Source organism: Trichechus manatus, unplaced genomic scaffold, assembly GCF_000243295.1.
Source record: "Trichechus manatus latirostris isolate Lorelei unplaced genomic scaffold, TriManLat1.0 scaffold00019, whole genome shotgun sequence".
Taxonomy (NCBI): domain Eukaryota; kingdom Metazoa; phylum Chordata; class Mammalia; order Sirenia; family Trichechidae; genus Trichechus; species Trichechus manatus.
In genome coordinates, this window is record NW_004443955.1 from 21,808,117 (window position 1) to 21,821,164 (window position 13,048).

At 55.3% G+C, this 13,048-nt stretch overlaps 1 protein-coding gene across 1 annotated transcript in view; it reads left to right on the top strand.

The window, feature by feature from the left end:
- Nucleotides 1-12,217, top strand: part of RGMA (repulsive guidance molecule BMP co-receptor a) — a 48,773-nt gene extending 36,556 nt beyond the window's left edge. Inside the window, exons 3-4 of the mRNA XM_004372666.1 lie at nucleotides 3,315-3,820; nucleotides 11,388-12,217. Of these exons, the coding sequence (XP_004372723.1) occupies nucleotides 3,315-3,820; nucleotides 11,388-12,101 (1,220 nt within the window). The 3' untranslated portion in view covers nucleotides 12,102-12,217. The remainder of the gene's footprint in view (nucleotides 1-3,314; nucleotides 3,821-11,387) is intronic.
- The last annotated feature ends 831 nt before the right edge of the window (nucleotides 12,218-13,048 follow it).

Genomic DNA, 13,048 nt, shown 5'->3' on the forward strand with positions numbered 1-13,048 from the left:
AATGTTGCTGGGGGGTCTTCAGGGAAAGGCTGAGCTCAGCCGTCACAGAGTCTGCCCTGGAACCACGCACAGGGCAGAGAGAATTGGAAATGCTCTAAGATTGGTCTTCCTGGCTCTTGGGTCCCAGGGGCTGGATTCGAATCCTGCTTCAGCTTCTTCCAAGCAGTGAGGCCTTGGGCAAGAAAGTTAGCTCCTCTGAGCCTGGCTTCCCCCCTCTTGAGATGTGGGAATGGCAGTAGTATCTGTCCACTGGGTACTGGGAAGATGGTATGCACAGTGCCTGGGCTAGGGTGAGGGAGCTGTGACGCACGTACAGTGACCCCATGTTGGCTCCAGGGGAGTTGGAAGGCCAGTGCAGCTTGTGATTGTGTTGCAGGGAGTTCAGTGTACAGGGACAGGCAAGTCCTCTCTCTTCATTTGGCCATGGTGGGGACTAGAGGTAGGCCAGAGCCAGGGCACGGACAGGGCTCCTCCTGCTGGTGGGCCAGTGGGCCATGGGCAGAGCAGAGGAGGCCTACCAATGAGCACAAGGCCTGTGTCCCTTCCCGGCGATTCTCTTTGATACCCATTATCTCTATAATCCTGAGAAAGCCGAATCAGAGGTCAGCACATACTGCCCCCAGCATTAATGGGGCTGCCAGAATGGGCATGTGTGGAGGCCGCTGACACCAGAGATGAGGGGTGGATAGCCACAGCAGCAAGTCCCTTTGTACTTCGTTTCTGCCGCCGTTGGGTGACGTTGAGTGGATTTTCGACTCACAGCGATACCATGTGACAGGGTAGAGGTGCCCCATAGGGCTTTCTAGGCTGTAATCTTTATGGAAGCAGATCCCACAAGCATTAATTTTGCACAGCGCCCCCCTCACTTCACATACACACACACCACCTCCACCTCCACCGCCACCCAGAGGGACTTCCTTCCCCCACCCAGGCGACATTCACCGTTTCACAACCCACAGCCAGGTAGGGCTCTTGGGCATCTTGTTTCAGTTGGGGAACCATGAAGACTCAGGGCAAAAGGATCTTGTAGCCACCTTGCGAGGGAGACGCGTACTCGTGAGCAGCCTCTGGGTGAGGTGGCCGCCCTGCCCTCCCCCACAAGCCACCATGTGTGCCCTGCAGAACTGTCACCATCTGACTCTTCTTCACCTGATCTGGTTCTTTAAGTCACGCACGGCTTCAGTTTGAATAAAGTTACTAAAAAGGAACACGTGTGTCACCTCTATCCCATCTGTTTTTTTCTAATACACGTTTCTGTTGTTGGGAGCTAATAAGTGACAGCAAGTGGTACCACAAGCCAAATACTTGCTGTTTGGGGTTTTTTTGTTTTTTGTTTTTTGTTTTTTTTTTTTTTTTTTGCTTTAATTCCAAAGAATTTCAAAAGCGGGCAGAATGATATAATCAACCTCCAAGTACCCATCACCCGGACCCAACAATGATCAGCTCAGCTAGCTGATAATTATCAGCTCGTCTTATCTCATTCACACCCCCACAACCCCACTTTATTTTTTAACAGCTTTATGGAAGTGTGGTTTTGTTTTTTTAATTTTATTGTGGTAAAATACATGTAACAAAAAAATAATAATTTTAACTATTTTTAAGTATACAATTCAGTGGTATTAATTACATTCTCCATGTGGTGCAACCATCACCACTGTCCATTTCCAAATGCTTTTCGTCACCCAAAACTCAGTGTCCCTTAAGCAATAACTCTCCATTCCCCCACTCCTCAGCTCCTGGTGACCACTAATCAACTTCTGCTTCTGCATTTGCCTATTCTAGCTGTTTTCTAATACACATTCAAATACATATATAATTTCTTAAATTAAAAAATATATATGTATTTTCAGCAGATACCACATGAAATGACCTTGTTTGACCACAGTGTTACAAACACAAGTTGTGTTTCGGGAAACACAGGCGTAGGGGAAAAAGCCTGTATTTCAGAACAAGGCCCAGCCCCAGGCGCAGTTGTGGACTCAGGCAGGCGTTTCAGCTCCCTGAGCCTCAGCTTCATCAGGTACATTCAGGACAGTGCTGCCTGCCCCACCTGTGGAGGCAGGAGAGCACGTGAGGTCACCCAGCCCAGGCCCCACAGCCCTGAGGAGGGCTCCCAGAGGGCAGCCGTTGATGGTGAAGTGCTCTGGCGCTCTTCTGTTGGCCTGCCCTCAAGTGGTTCTGTCACTGGCTTTACTCTTACCTCAGTTTTATAGGTAAAAAGCCAGGGCCGGAGAAGCAAACTGGCTTGTCCAAAGTCACAAGCCTTGGTGGCCCAGCCAGTACTGGTGGGGGTTGTGGCCTCAGAGCCTGGGCTGCCCAGCTGATCCCCCAGCCCCTTTGCTCCTGAACCTGTACAGAAACTTCCCTCCTGCTGCCCATCTGCATACCTAGCCACTTGTGGCCATTATGGGCTGTGCAGAAGAATCCAGAAGGCCAGGAAAGGGCAGGTTCCACATGTCTAGGTACAAGATTTGGACGTGTTAAAGCTCCTCTTCTCTGTCACAGTCGTCTTGGCTGATTATCACTAAGGTCTCAAAGCTTGTGAATGACTTTTTGAAAAAACACGAGTTAGAGCAGATTTGAGGTTGCTTCCCAGTTTGCTTCCTTGAGCAGGTTAGAGAGCTACAGGAATGAAGAGGTAAGCTAGCCACTCCACAGATGAGTTGGCTGGAGCCTGGACCTCCGTGACGAGTGCTAATATAATTATCCTAACAGCCAACATTCATTGAGCTGTTGCCGTGTGCCAGGTGCTCCTCAGTCCTTTAGATGTGATAACTAATTTAACACTCAACAACCTTGTAGGGTAGGTACTGTTATCATCCCATTTTCCAGATGAGTATGATGTGGCACAGAGGAGTTTACGTAATTTGCACAAGGTCACAAACAGTGGCAGAGCTGTGGACACATACATAATAATGGGTCTTAGGTTCAGTGCCAGAAGTTTGTTGGTTTTGCCAAAAATTTTTGGGGATGGCCACAAAAATGTAAACAGATGTCCAGCACCCAAGGGTGGCCTGTCAGCTCCCTCAGCCCCGCTACCCAGAAACACCGCTCTTCTTCCTTGCAAGTGCGGAACCGCTGAAGGCGCCACAGCTAGCGCTTTCAGCACCTTTGTGTGATTAGAGAAGGGTCCCCCATCCACAGTTCACCTGCTGGAAACTTCTCACCATGGATAAGCAGACACGTGGCTGGTGTCCTCTTAGATGAGGGGCGTCTGTGCCGCGCACACCTGCAACCCTGGCTGTTGGAGAGGTACGAGAGCTCTGGGGTCACCGGGCCCTGCCCTGACGCTGTGTCCGTTCCTCTCTCCACAGCCACCTTGCCGTGTAAGATCCTAAAGTGCAACTCGGATTTCTGGAGCGCCACGTCGGGCAGTCACTCGGAGGACGCCCCCGAGTTCTGCACGGCCCTGCGCGCCTACGCCTACTGCACGCGGCGCACGGCCCGCACCTGCCGGGGCGACCTGGCCTACCACTCGGCTGTCCATGGCATAGAGGACCTCATGAGCCAGCACAACTGCTCCAAGGATGGTCCCACCTCGCAGCCACGCCTGCGCACGCTCCCGCCAGCAGGGGACAGCCAGGAGCGCTCCGACAGCCCCGAGATCTGCCACTATGAGAAGAGCTTCCACAAGCACTCAGCGGCCCCCAACTACACGCACTGCGGCCTCTTCGGGGACCCGCACCTCAGGACTTTCACAGACCGCTTCCAGACCTGCAAGGTGCAAGGCGCCTGGCCGCTCATCGACAACAACTATCTGAACGTGCAGGTCACCAACACACCCGTGCTGCCCGGCTCCGCCGCCACCGCTACCAGCAAGGTAAGCCTAAGGGTGATGCTGGGCAGCCCCGCAGGTCACAGCACCTAGGCGTCATTGTCAGAAGGGCCCAGGCACAGCCCCAGGTGACTTCTGCACCTGCCATGTCCGTATTTCTTAGTAAATAGGCAAATTATTTAGAAAGCAGTGTTCTGGAAATTCTGTTAGGAGGTAATCCAACCTGGAGCCACCTCTCTGATTAGAGTGCTGTTTTTCAATTTGTGGACACAGCCAACTAAAGGATTGTGAAATCAATATTCTGATGCCAGAAACCTGCATATATATGTGTGTTCATGTTGTGTGTATATGTGTATATGCATATTTTCCTTTTTTGTTTCAGTAGGACAGGATAGCATAGGAGTCCTTGGGTGGCGCGGACGATTTAGCACTCGGCTAAAGGTTGGTGGTTTGAATCCACTCAGAGGTGCCACAGAAGAATGGCCTGGGAATCTGCTTCTGAAAGGTCACAGCCCTGAAAACCCTATGGAGTGCAGTTCTACTCTGAAACACATGGGGTCACCATGAGTTGGGATCAACTCAGTGGCATGGTTTTAAAATTGCATAGCATAGCATAGAATACATAGGAAAGGCAATATGTGAACACATTGTACATAGTAAGGGTAAATGTTGTTTTAAGAAAGTTCAGTTTCTGGTACACACGTGTGTGTGTGTATATACCAAACCAGCCAGTTGCCATAGAGTCGCTACCTACTCGTGGTGATCCCATGTGTGTCAGAGTAGAGCTGTTCTCCGGAAGGTTTCACTGGCTCATTTCTCAGAAGTAGATGTCTAGGCCTTTCTTTTGAGTCGCCTGTGGGTGAACTCGAACTTCCAGCCTTTTGGTTAGCAGCCAAGCACATTAACTGTACTAACCAGGGATTCCATGTGTACACATACATACATACATACATACTCTGTGTGTGTGTGTGTGTCAACACTGGATTGAGATACAAAATGGATTTCTTACTGGGGTGTAGTCAAAAAAATTTAGAAACACTCCCCAAAGCGCTCATTTTCAAACTTTTGGAATATTCTTTTCTTATCCTCATGCCAAATCTTGGTAGAACGCCAGTGTTGAAAACCAACAGATGTGGAGTCTCAATCTTTGCCCTCGAAGAGCTTACCGTCTAGTTGGAGCAAATGCCACACTTGGAAGTGGCCCTGCCTTCCTGCTGGGTGCCATGGTCCTGCCCGGCGGTTCTCATTTCTGGCTGCACATTTAAAACGGGCGAGGTTTTAGAGTAGAGTGATTCTGGGCCCCACTCCAGACCGTGTGAAACCAAATCCCTGGAGGTAGGGTCAGGCGTGTGTTGTTTAAGCCCCCAGTAGTTCTGCCGCTTGGCAGGTTGGGAACAACCAGTCCAGACCGGGGCTGCAGAGACCAGTCCGACTCTTCATCTCTTTGTCCTGCACGGGCACTTCAGAGGAGGTGGCCCCAAAGCAGACAGGGCTGTGAGTGTCGGGATGAGGGAAGACGGAATGGAGGGAAGACAGAGAAGCATCTTGACTGAGCACTCCAGGGCCACCCGTGTGCCTCCCTCCTCCTCCCGCAGAGCAGCCTTGTGGCTCAGGCAGTGCCATTTTTGACAGATAAGGAGCCTGAGGCTCCAAGGAGCCCAGCGACCTGCCCAAAGTGCAGTCAGCCAGCAGCGCTGAGCTGGGGTTCGGCCTGGGGCTGTGTGACTCCAGAGCCCAGTGTCTTCTCACATGTCACCTAGCAGTTCAGTTCTGGAACCACAGGTGTTTTTGAGAGCCTGCTGTTTTCTGACCCCAGAGGCTTCAGTGTCTGGGTAGCAGGAATCAAGTCCTCATGGGGCCACAGCAAGAGGTAGCCATGCCCCCAGACCCAGGCAGTAGGGGCTCTCCACCCCTTTGTTCATCGACTTCTGAGGAAGGGTCCCCATTGACCTCATTCAGACTCACCCAGAAAAGGCTAATGGGCTCCAGAGTCCAGGCAATGGGGACACATCTCCCTCCTCAGTGCACCCCTAGCCCTACGCACCAGAGCCCATCCAGGCTGGCAGGAGGGAAGTGCAGCTCATCCACAGCTGCGAGTGGCCCTGGGCTTGTTTTCCAAGGATGAGCATGTGAGAAGGCAGCGTGTCACCAGTGCCATTCGGGTCCATGAGGACGTTTCCATCTCTTCCTGACCCTCCACACCCTGGAGGTGCACTGTGAAGTGACCTGCCAGCCAGGAAAATGCTCGAGTCCCTGCTGCTTCCCGCTGTTCCAGTGGCCCTTGCATACGCCCAGGGGGTCTCTCTCCTAGGCCCGCCAGCTTGGGAGGAAACAAGCGGGCCCTTCGCCCTGTGGGCACCCTCACAGGCCTGTGTGCTGGCCTGCCCAGGACAGCCGAGGTGTGGCCAGCACCTCTCCGCCCACTGCCCCTCCCAGCCCTCCACAACAGAGAGGCCTGCTACAAGGACCCAGCCTCCTTCCCTGAGGCCCTGCACCTACCTACCACCCTCCCTCCCTAGAGCCAAGGTAAATGAATGCCTGAGCCTGCAGCTTCTAAATCCGGCAGCAGCAGACTCTGCTTGGGAGGGGCCCTGGCTTCCTGTGACATCCTGAGGGCTGTCAAGGCAGGGAGGTCTGAGGGTGGGAGAGGGACCTGGACCCCAGATGGCCTGCCCCTCCCAACCCAGGGTGGTGTGGGCATCTGATATGCCCACAGAGCCAGGCCATGTTTCTATGCGGAGTTGTGGTTTGCTGGTCACAAAGGCAGGGCTGCTGCCCTGTTGACTGGCAGGGGTCACAGGGTAGAGGGAGAGCCTGCCCACTCCCTAGGCAGCATAGTGTTGGGGCCTGCAGCCTGTGCCTGGGCTTAAGACACCTGCTACCACCCGCCACCACCCCAGCTCCCCGCAGACCACACTGGGCCTGTAAGCCCAGGGATGCTGTCAAAAATCCAAGTGAATTAATCATTCACTCATTCACTCTCTTGTGTCACTCGTTCACTTGACCAGCATTTTTGTAACACTTGTTCTGTTCCAGCTCGCTGCTGGGCACTGTGGGAGACAGAGGATGGCAGAACCCGCCCTCCGAGCAGGGCAGCTGGGTAGGAGGGTGGTTCCAGAAGGACGCAGGTGTATAACAGAGCTTGGCTGACCCCATCCCTCTCAGCTCTGACCGTGGACCACCTCTGCTGTCTTTTGCTGAGAGCTCAGTGGCCTGCCGTCACCCCTTCAACCAGGAGGCGGGTGAGGCCCTACTGGGGGCCAGTGATGGGGCTGGTCTCAGAACTGAGGCCAGACGCGGGCCTGTGGTACACCCTTGACCTGCCCCTGCCTGTTCTTTCAGGCCTTGCTCAGGTGCTTCTGTTGGTTCAGCACCTCTCACACACGTGCCCATCTCTGTGCTGGGCATTGCCCACCCTTCCCGCAGCTCTCGGGCACATGGACAACAAAGGCCAGCAGAGGGGTGTGCTGTGAGTCACATCATAGATGTGCTGAAACCCATGTGAAATTGTGCACTACACATTAGTAAGTAAACACCAGTAAGCCCATGCGTACCTTACTTTCTGGTTAATCTGCCCTTGGCTGTGACAGGTGCTGGGTGACAGATGTTAAGGGTCTCTGGGGGCCCTGGCTCTGCCCAGGGCACTGGGGAACGCTTCTGGGAGTCGTCCACGGAGCTCGCCTCTGAAGATCATGGGCCAGTAGGATCCCTAGGTGAAAGAGATGGGAGGAGGCAGCATGGGAGCCAGGCAGGGCATTAGAGAGCAGCCCGGAGCCTCCGGGAGCAAGGACCTGGTAGGCCTGGGGCATTGGGCCCAGGACCCTCAGGGAGGGCCTGGGAGGCCAAGGGGCTTTTATCTCCAAGGTGATGGTGCCCCTTTGGCTTTTGTCACCCCCACAGGGGCTCAGACTCCTCTGCTCACTGAACACACTCCCTTTTGTTCCCCATCAGCCGGGCAGACCCCACCTCCACCCTGCCTGCCTGCCTACAGGGCTCCACTGCGGGCCAGCCCCTCCCCCAGCTGCCCAGAGCATGTCCTCCCTGCCTGCCCCTTACCCTCACAGCCCTGCAGCCATGAGCTTGGCCTTCTCAGATGGAAGCTCTGTGGGCGAGCCCTGACCCACATACCTGGAGTCTTCCCCTCCCCTGCCCCATGGGGCCTCACCCAGGGCCCTCTGCTCATTTCCCTTGAGACTGGCATTATCCAGCCGGCCCGGCGCTCTGTCTTCATGGATGGTTGAGGGCGAGGGTTTTCCAGCTTCCCGCCCCCTGGGCCCGGCCTCCATTGGCGCTTGTCCAGATGGAGCGGAAGGTGCCGGGATTGCCTGCTGCTGAGTGCCCAGCCCCCATGCTTACACCTGAGGGTCTCCCTCTTCCCAGCCATGCTTCTCACACTCCATTTTACAGGAGATGAACCTGAGGTACAGGAGGTCTGTTGGCCTCCAGACCCTGTCCCCACCTTTCCTCTTCACCTAAGCACTTCCCTCAGTGTCATGCGATGTAAATTGTCTCCTTCCTGTGCCTCTCCCAGGTTGGGAGCTCCATGGGGACCGGACTTTTGAACTGCCCTGTTCCCTTGTGTCCCCAGCCCTAGTACAGGGCCTGGCCTAGTGGTGGGCTCCATAAATGGTTGTGGATGAGGCCTGGGCCCTGCCCCGTGCCCAGCACAGTAGAAAGGGCTATAGCCCGGTGGATGGTGGCCAGCCCCTGGGGGCATCGCAGGCAGGGGTAGCAGCCGCGCCTGCGGACACGTTGGCAGTGTGCCGCCTGGCTTTCGGCAGGCCCCCTTCATGCTGTTACTTGTGGTTGATTCCGTGGCATGGGTGCCAAGAACAGTCAGGCAGCCTGTCAGCCTTCCAGAAGGCTGTCTCCACTAGCGATGGCGGTTAGAGTCCAAACCAGCCTTTCCTGTTCCAGGGAGACAGATGGGACTTGGAAAGCAGGACCCCCCTCTCACCCCATGTCTGTGTGGCCGTGCACACCAGGGCAGGGACACCAGAGTCTCTCTTCCCTCTCCCCCTCCCCAAATGGCAGGACCACCCACTAGCCAGACCACCCTGGCTGGGCCCACCTCCCAGCCCCCCAACAGGCAGCCCCCACATCAGGGGTGGGGGAGCAGCCGGATAGAGAGGAGGAGGAAGCAGGAGGCTGAACCATACGAAGCTCCATTTTTATCTGTCAGAGATGGCAGAATAGCGGCAGTTTCATGTGGTCCGGTACTCAGGGCTCAAGCTGGAGGGAGAGGCTGCAGCCACCTGAGACAGCCCATAGCCAACTGGATATGTGCCCAGTTCCCCAGGACCAGGTCTGTGCGGGGACAGGCTCAGCCCTCCCAGGGAAGGAGACAAGGAAATGGAGTCTGTGCCCAGAGCATGTCAGGGCCTCCCAGTTTAGTGCCTGGTCCACCCCGGCAGCACCTCCACGGCCTCTGAATTCAGAGCCAGCATCCCTCCCTCCCCACACTGCAAGCAGGTGGGTGCCATTCAGCAAGCAGAATGTGCCCCTCGCAGGCCTGCGCACCCACCTGGCGCTCCGCACCACGAGACTTCTCACGTCGTAATGTCTTTTGAAATCCAAAGGAAAAAAGACTAACAGAATCCAACACAGACTGGACTGGTCTTTATACCAACACAGTTGTCAAATATAATTTTTAATATTGCTGTGGAGGAAGGGGCCCCTGAAAGCAAAAGTGCTTGAAGCCCTCAAAAGTCATACTGCAGCCCTGCCCCTTGCTGAGTTCCTCCCACCCTTGCCTTTCCAACTGACCAGGTTGACATGGGGAACTTTTCTCAGAAGCCCTGGCTCAGGGTCTTCTTGCTTTTTTGGCCTTTCTGAAGGTCCCTGGCCCCTCATGCACTGGGCACCCCTTGGCCTGCCAGCACTCACCACCTGGTTACCCCTAAGACTTCCACTAGTGTGGGGGACCTCCAGAGCAAAAACGACACAGGGCCAGGATACGTCCAGCCAGGCTGTCATTACCCTGTTGGCTTGCTCACGCCAGAATTTTCTGTGGCCCCTTCCTCGTCCTTGGATCTGTCCTTCAGCACCTGCTCCTGAGGCCGCTCCCTGCCTGGCCTTGCCCTCAGCCTCCCGAGTCCCTGGAGGACAGACTGTTCATGTCTATGCCCTCAGCCACCCCTGAATTGCAGCCAGACGCACTCCCCAGCCTGCAGCCCTGCCCTCAGCCTCTCTAGGCTGACCTCTCCCTTAACTCTCAAGCCTGAGCTGAGTCCATCTCTGGCTCTCCCTGCCTTCCCTTCCCCCACCAGAGCTGGTTTTTGTTTCCTCTTGATCCTAGCACGGGCCCTGCCCATGCCATACGCTGCTCTCCAGAAAGGCCCTTAGCACCTCCCGTTGCTGCTATAACCAATTCCCACAAACTTAGTGGCTTAAAACAACAGAAATCTGTCCTCTTACATTTCTGGACGGTGGGCACTGATGGTTCAGTGATAGAATGCTCCCCTTCCGTGCAGGAGACCAGGGTTCCATTCCCAGCCAGTGCACCTCATATGCAGCCACTACTCGTCTGTCCATGGAGGTCGTATGTTGCTACGTTTCAGCACAGCTTCCAAACTAAGACAGACTAGGAAGAAAGGCCTGGCAATCTATTTCCAAAAATCAGCCAGTGAAAATGATGGTCCAGTCCGCAAGCAATCATGGAGATGGCGCAGGACTGAGCAGCATTTTGTTCTGTTGTGCCTGAGGTCACCATGAGTGGGGGGCTGACCTGACAGCGGCTGACAACAACAACAGATAGTTCTGGAGAAGTCTGAAATGAGTCTTAAATCAAGGTGTCCGCAGGTTTGTTTCCCTCTGGAAGCTCTAAGGGAGAATCCTTCCTTTCCTCTTCCAGCTTCTGGTGGCTCCACGCATTGCTTGGCTTGTGGGCTTATCACTTCAGTATCTGCCTGCATGGTCATGTTGCTCTATCTTAAGATCCTTACCTTAATCATATCTGCAAGGCCCCTTTTGCCACATGAGGAAACATTCACAGGTTCCAGGGATTAGGACCTGATGCCTTTGGGGCCATTATTCAGCCTACCACATAGACTAGTGGTTTTCCTTTTTTTTAATTAGCTATGCTTTTATTTTTATGGTTCCCTTCTGTATAAAGTAAATAAGGCTGGTTTTCTGTTCAGGGTAGTGATCTAAGGTTTCCTTTCTAAGTAACTTTTTTAAGTAAAAAAGGCAAGTTTTATAGAACAGTATTAAAAACAAATCAAACCAGTGACCATCCAGTCCATACGGACTCATGGCGACCCCATGTGTGTCAGAATCGAACTGTGCTCTCTAGGGTTTTCAAGGCTGTGACCTTTCAGAAGCAGATCACCAGGCTTTTCTTCCAAGGAGCCTCTGGGTGGGTTTGAACTACCAACCAGCCTTTCAGTTAGTAGTCGAGTGCTTAAGTGTTTACACCACTCAGGGACTGAAGTCCAGAATAGTGCAGAACTGTGACCAAAATGAGCATGGGAAAGTCTGGGACCTCCTGGGGCCTCTAGTCCAGAGCACCTTGAGGGAAGGTGAGCGGGGCCCTCTCTCCCCACAGTGAACGTCTGCTGGCCTGCAGTTGCTGGCACCACCTAACCCGCTTTCCTCTGCCCCCTCCCCGCAGCTCACCATCATCTTCAAGAACTTCCAGGAGTGCGTGGACCAGAAGGTGTACCAGGCCGAGATGGACGAGCTCCCAGCCGCCTTTGCCGACGGCTCCAAGAATGGCGGGGACAAGCACGGGGCCAACAGCTTGAAGATCACAGAGAAGGTGTCCGGCCAGCACGTGGAGATCCAGGCCAAGTACATCGGTACCACCATCGTGGTGCGCCAAGTAGGCCGCTACCTGACCTTCGCCATCCGCATGCCGGAGGAGGTGGTCAATGCCGTGGAGGACCGGGACAGCCAGGGCCTCTACCTTTGCCTGCGGGGCTGCCCCCTCAACCAGCAGATTGACTTCCAGGCCATCCATGCCGTGGCCACTGAGGGCCATGGTGCCCGCAGGCCAGCGGCTACCAGTCCCACACCCACGACCCCCGAGACCTTCCCCTACGAGACGGCGGTGGCTAAGTGCAAGGAGAAGCTGCCCGTGGAGGACCTCTACTACCAGGCCTGTGTGTTCGACCTGCTCACCACAGGCGACGTGAACTTCACGCTGGCCGCCTACTACGCCTTGGAGGACGTCAAGATGCTGCACTCCAACAAAGACAAACTGCACCTGTATGAGAGGACTCGGGAGCTGTCGGGCCAGGCGGCCGCTGCACCGCTGCCCCTGGTCCCCCAGCCCCTCCTCAGCGCCCTCCTCATCCTCCTTGCCCTGCTCCCTGTGTTCTTGTAGGACATAGAGGAGGCGAGAAATCTGTCCCCAGGCACATGGGCCCCTGAACCCTCATTTCTCCATTTGAGGTGCCGGCCAGTAGGTGCAGTATGGCAGGCCGTTCCCTGCAGCCCAGCCGTCTCCTCAGGACTCGGGGAGCAGAGGAGGCCACTAGACCAGTGGGCCTGTGGGACAGTTACCTCAGAGCTGCTTCGGCCTGCCTGCCAGCAAGGGCTCAGGGGCATGGGACGTCCCCTCAGCCCTTCTTGCTAGTGCACGTGACAAGGTTGTGGTGACTGGTGCTGTGATGTTTGTGACCGTAGAGTTGTGTGAGAGGGAGAGCAGCTCCCCTCGACCCCCACCCCGCAGTGTGAATGTGCAAACCAGAGCCCCCAGGCGAGCCCCTCCCCACCCACCAGAGAGACACTGGGACCCGTCAGAGTCAGCTCCCCCACTCCCCTGAAATGCACTGAAACAGGCTGGGCCGACTGCCACAAGCTGGCCCACGGGGCGCCCTGTGCCCACCACACGCACACACCCCACATGAGCACACTCATTCGCGCGCCCCAAGCCAGAGGAGATGCCCCACCTACCCGGCCCCCCATGGGCTGAGTGGGGCTGAGGCCCTGGTGAGGACCCATCCCCAGGCAGGGCCCTCAGCCTTTTTAGCAAATTAGTGAGATCTGTTGGCCACAAGGTTGTGCCCTCCTGGTGCCCTCCTGCCCTTGACCGCTCTATGAGACCCCATGTCCGCCCACCCATCCGGAGAGCCCTGCTGAAGGGACGGTGACTGTGCCACTCGCAGGCTCAGATACCTTTCTCTGGCCCCTCCCTCCACCCACCCCACTGTGCATTGGAAGCCGGTCCTTGGTTCTGAATGTTTAAACGGAGAAAAGACCCCGTTGATTTCTGTTCCTTTTTCTCCAGCAAAGGGTAGAGCCCCTGGGCAGGGCGATTGGGCCACAGGG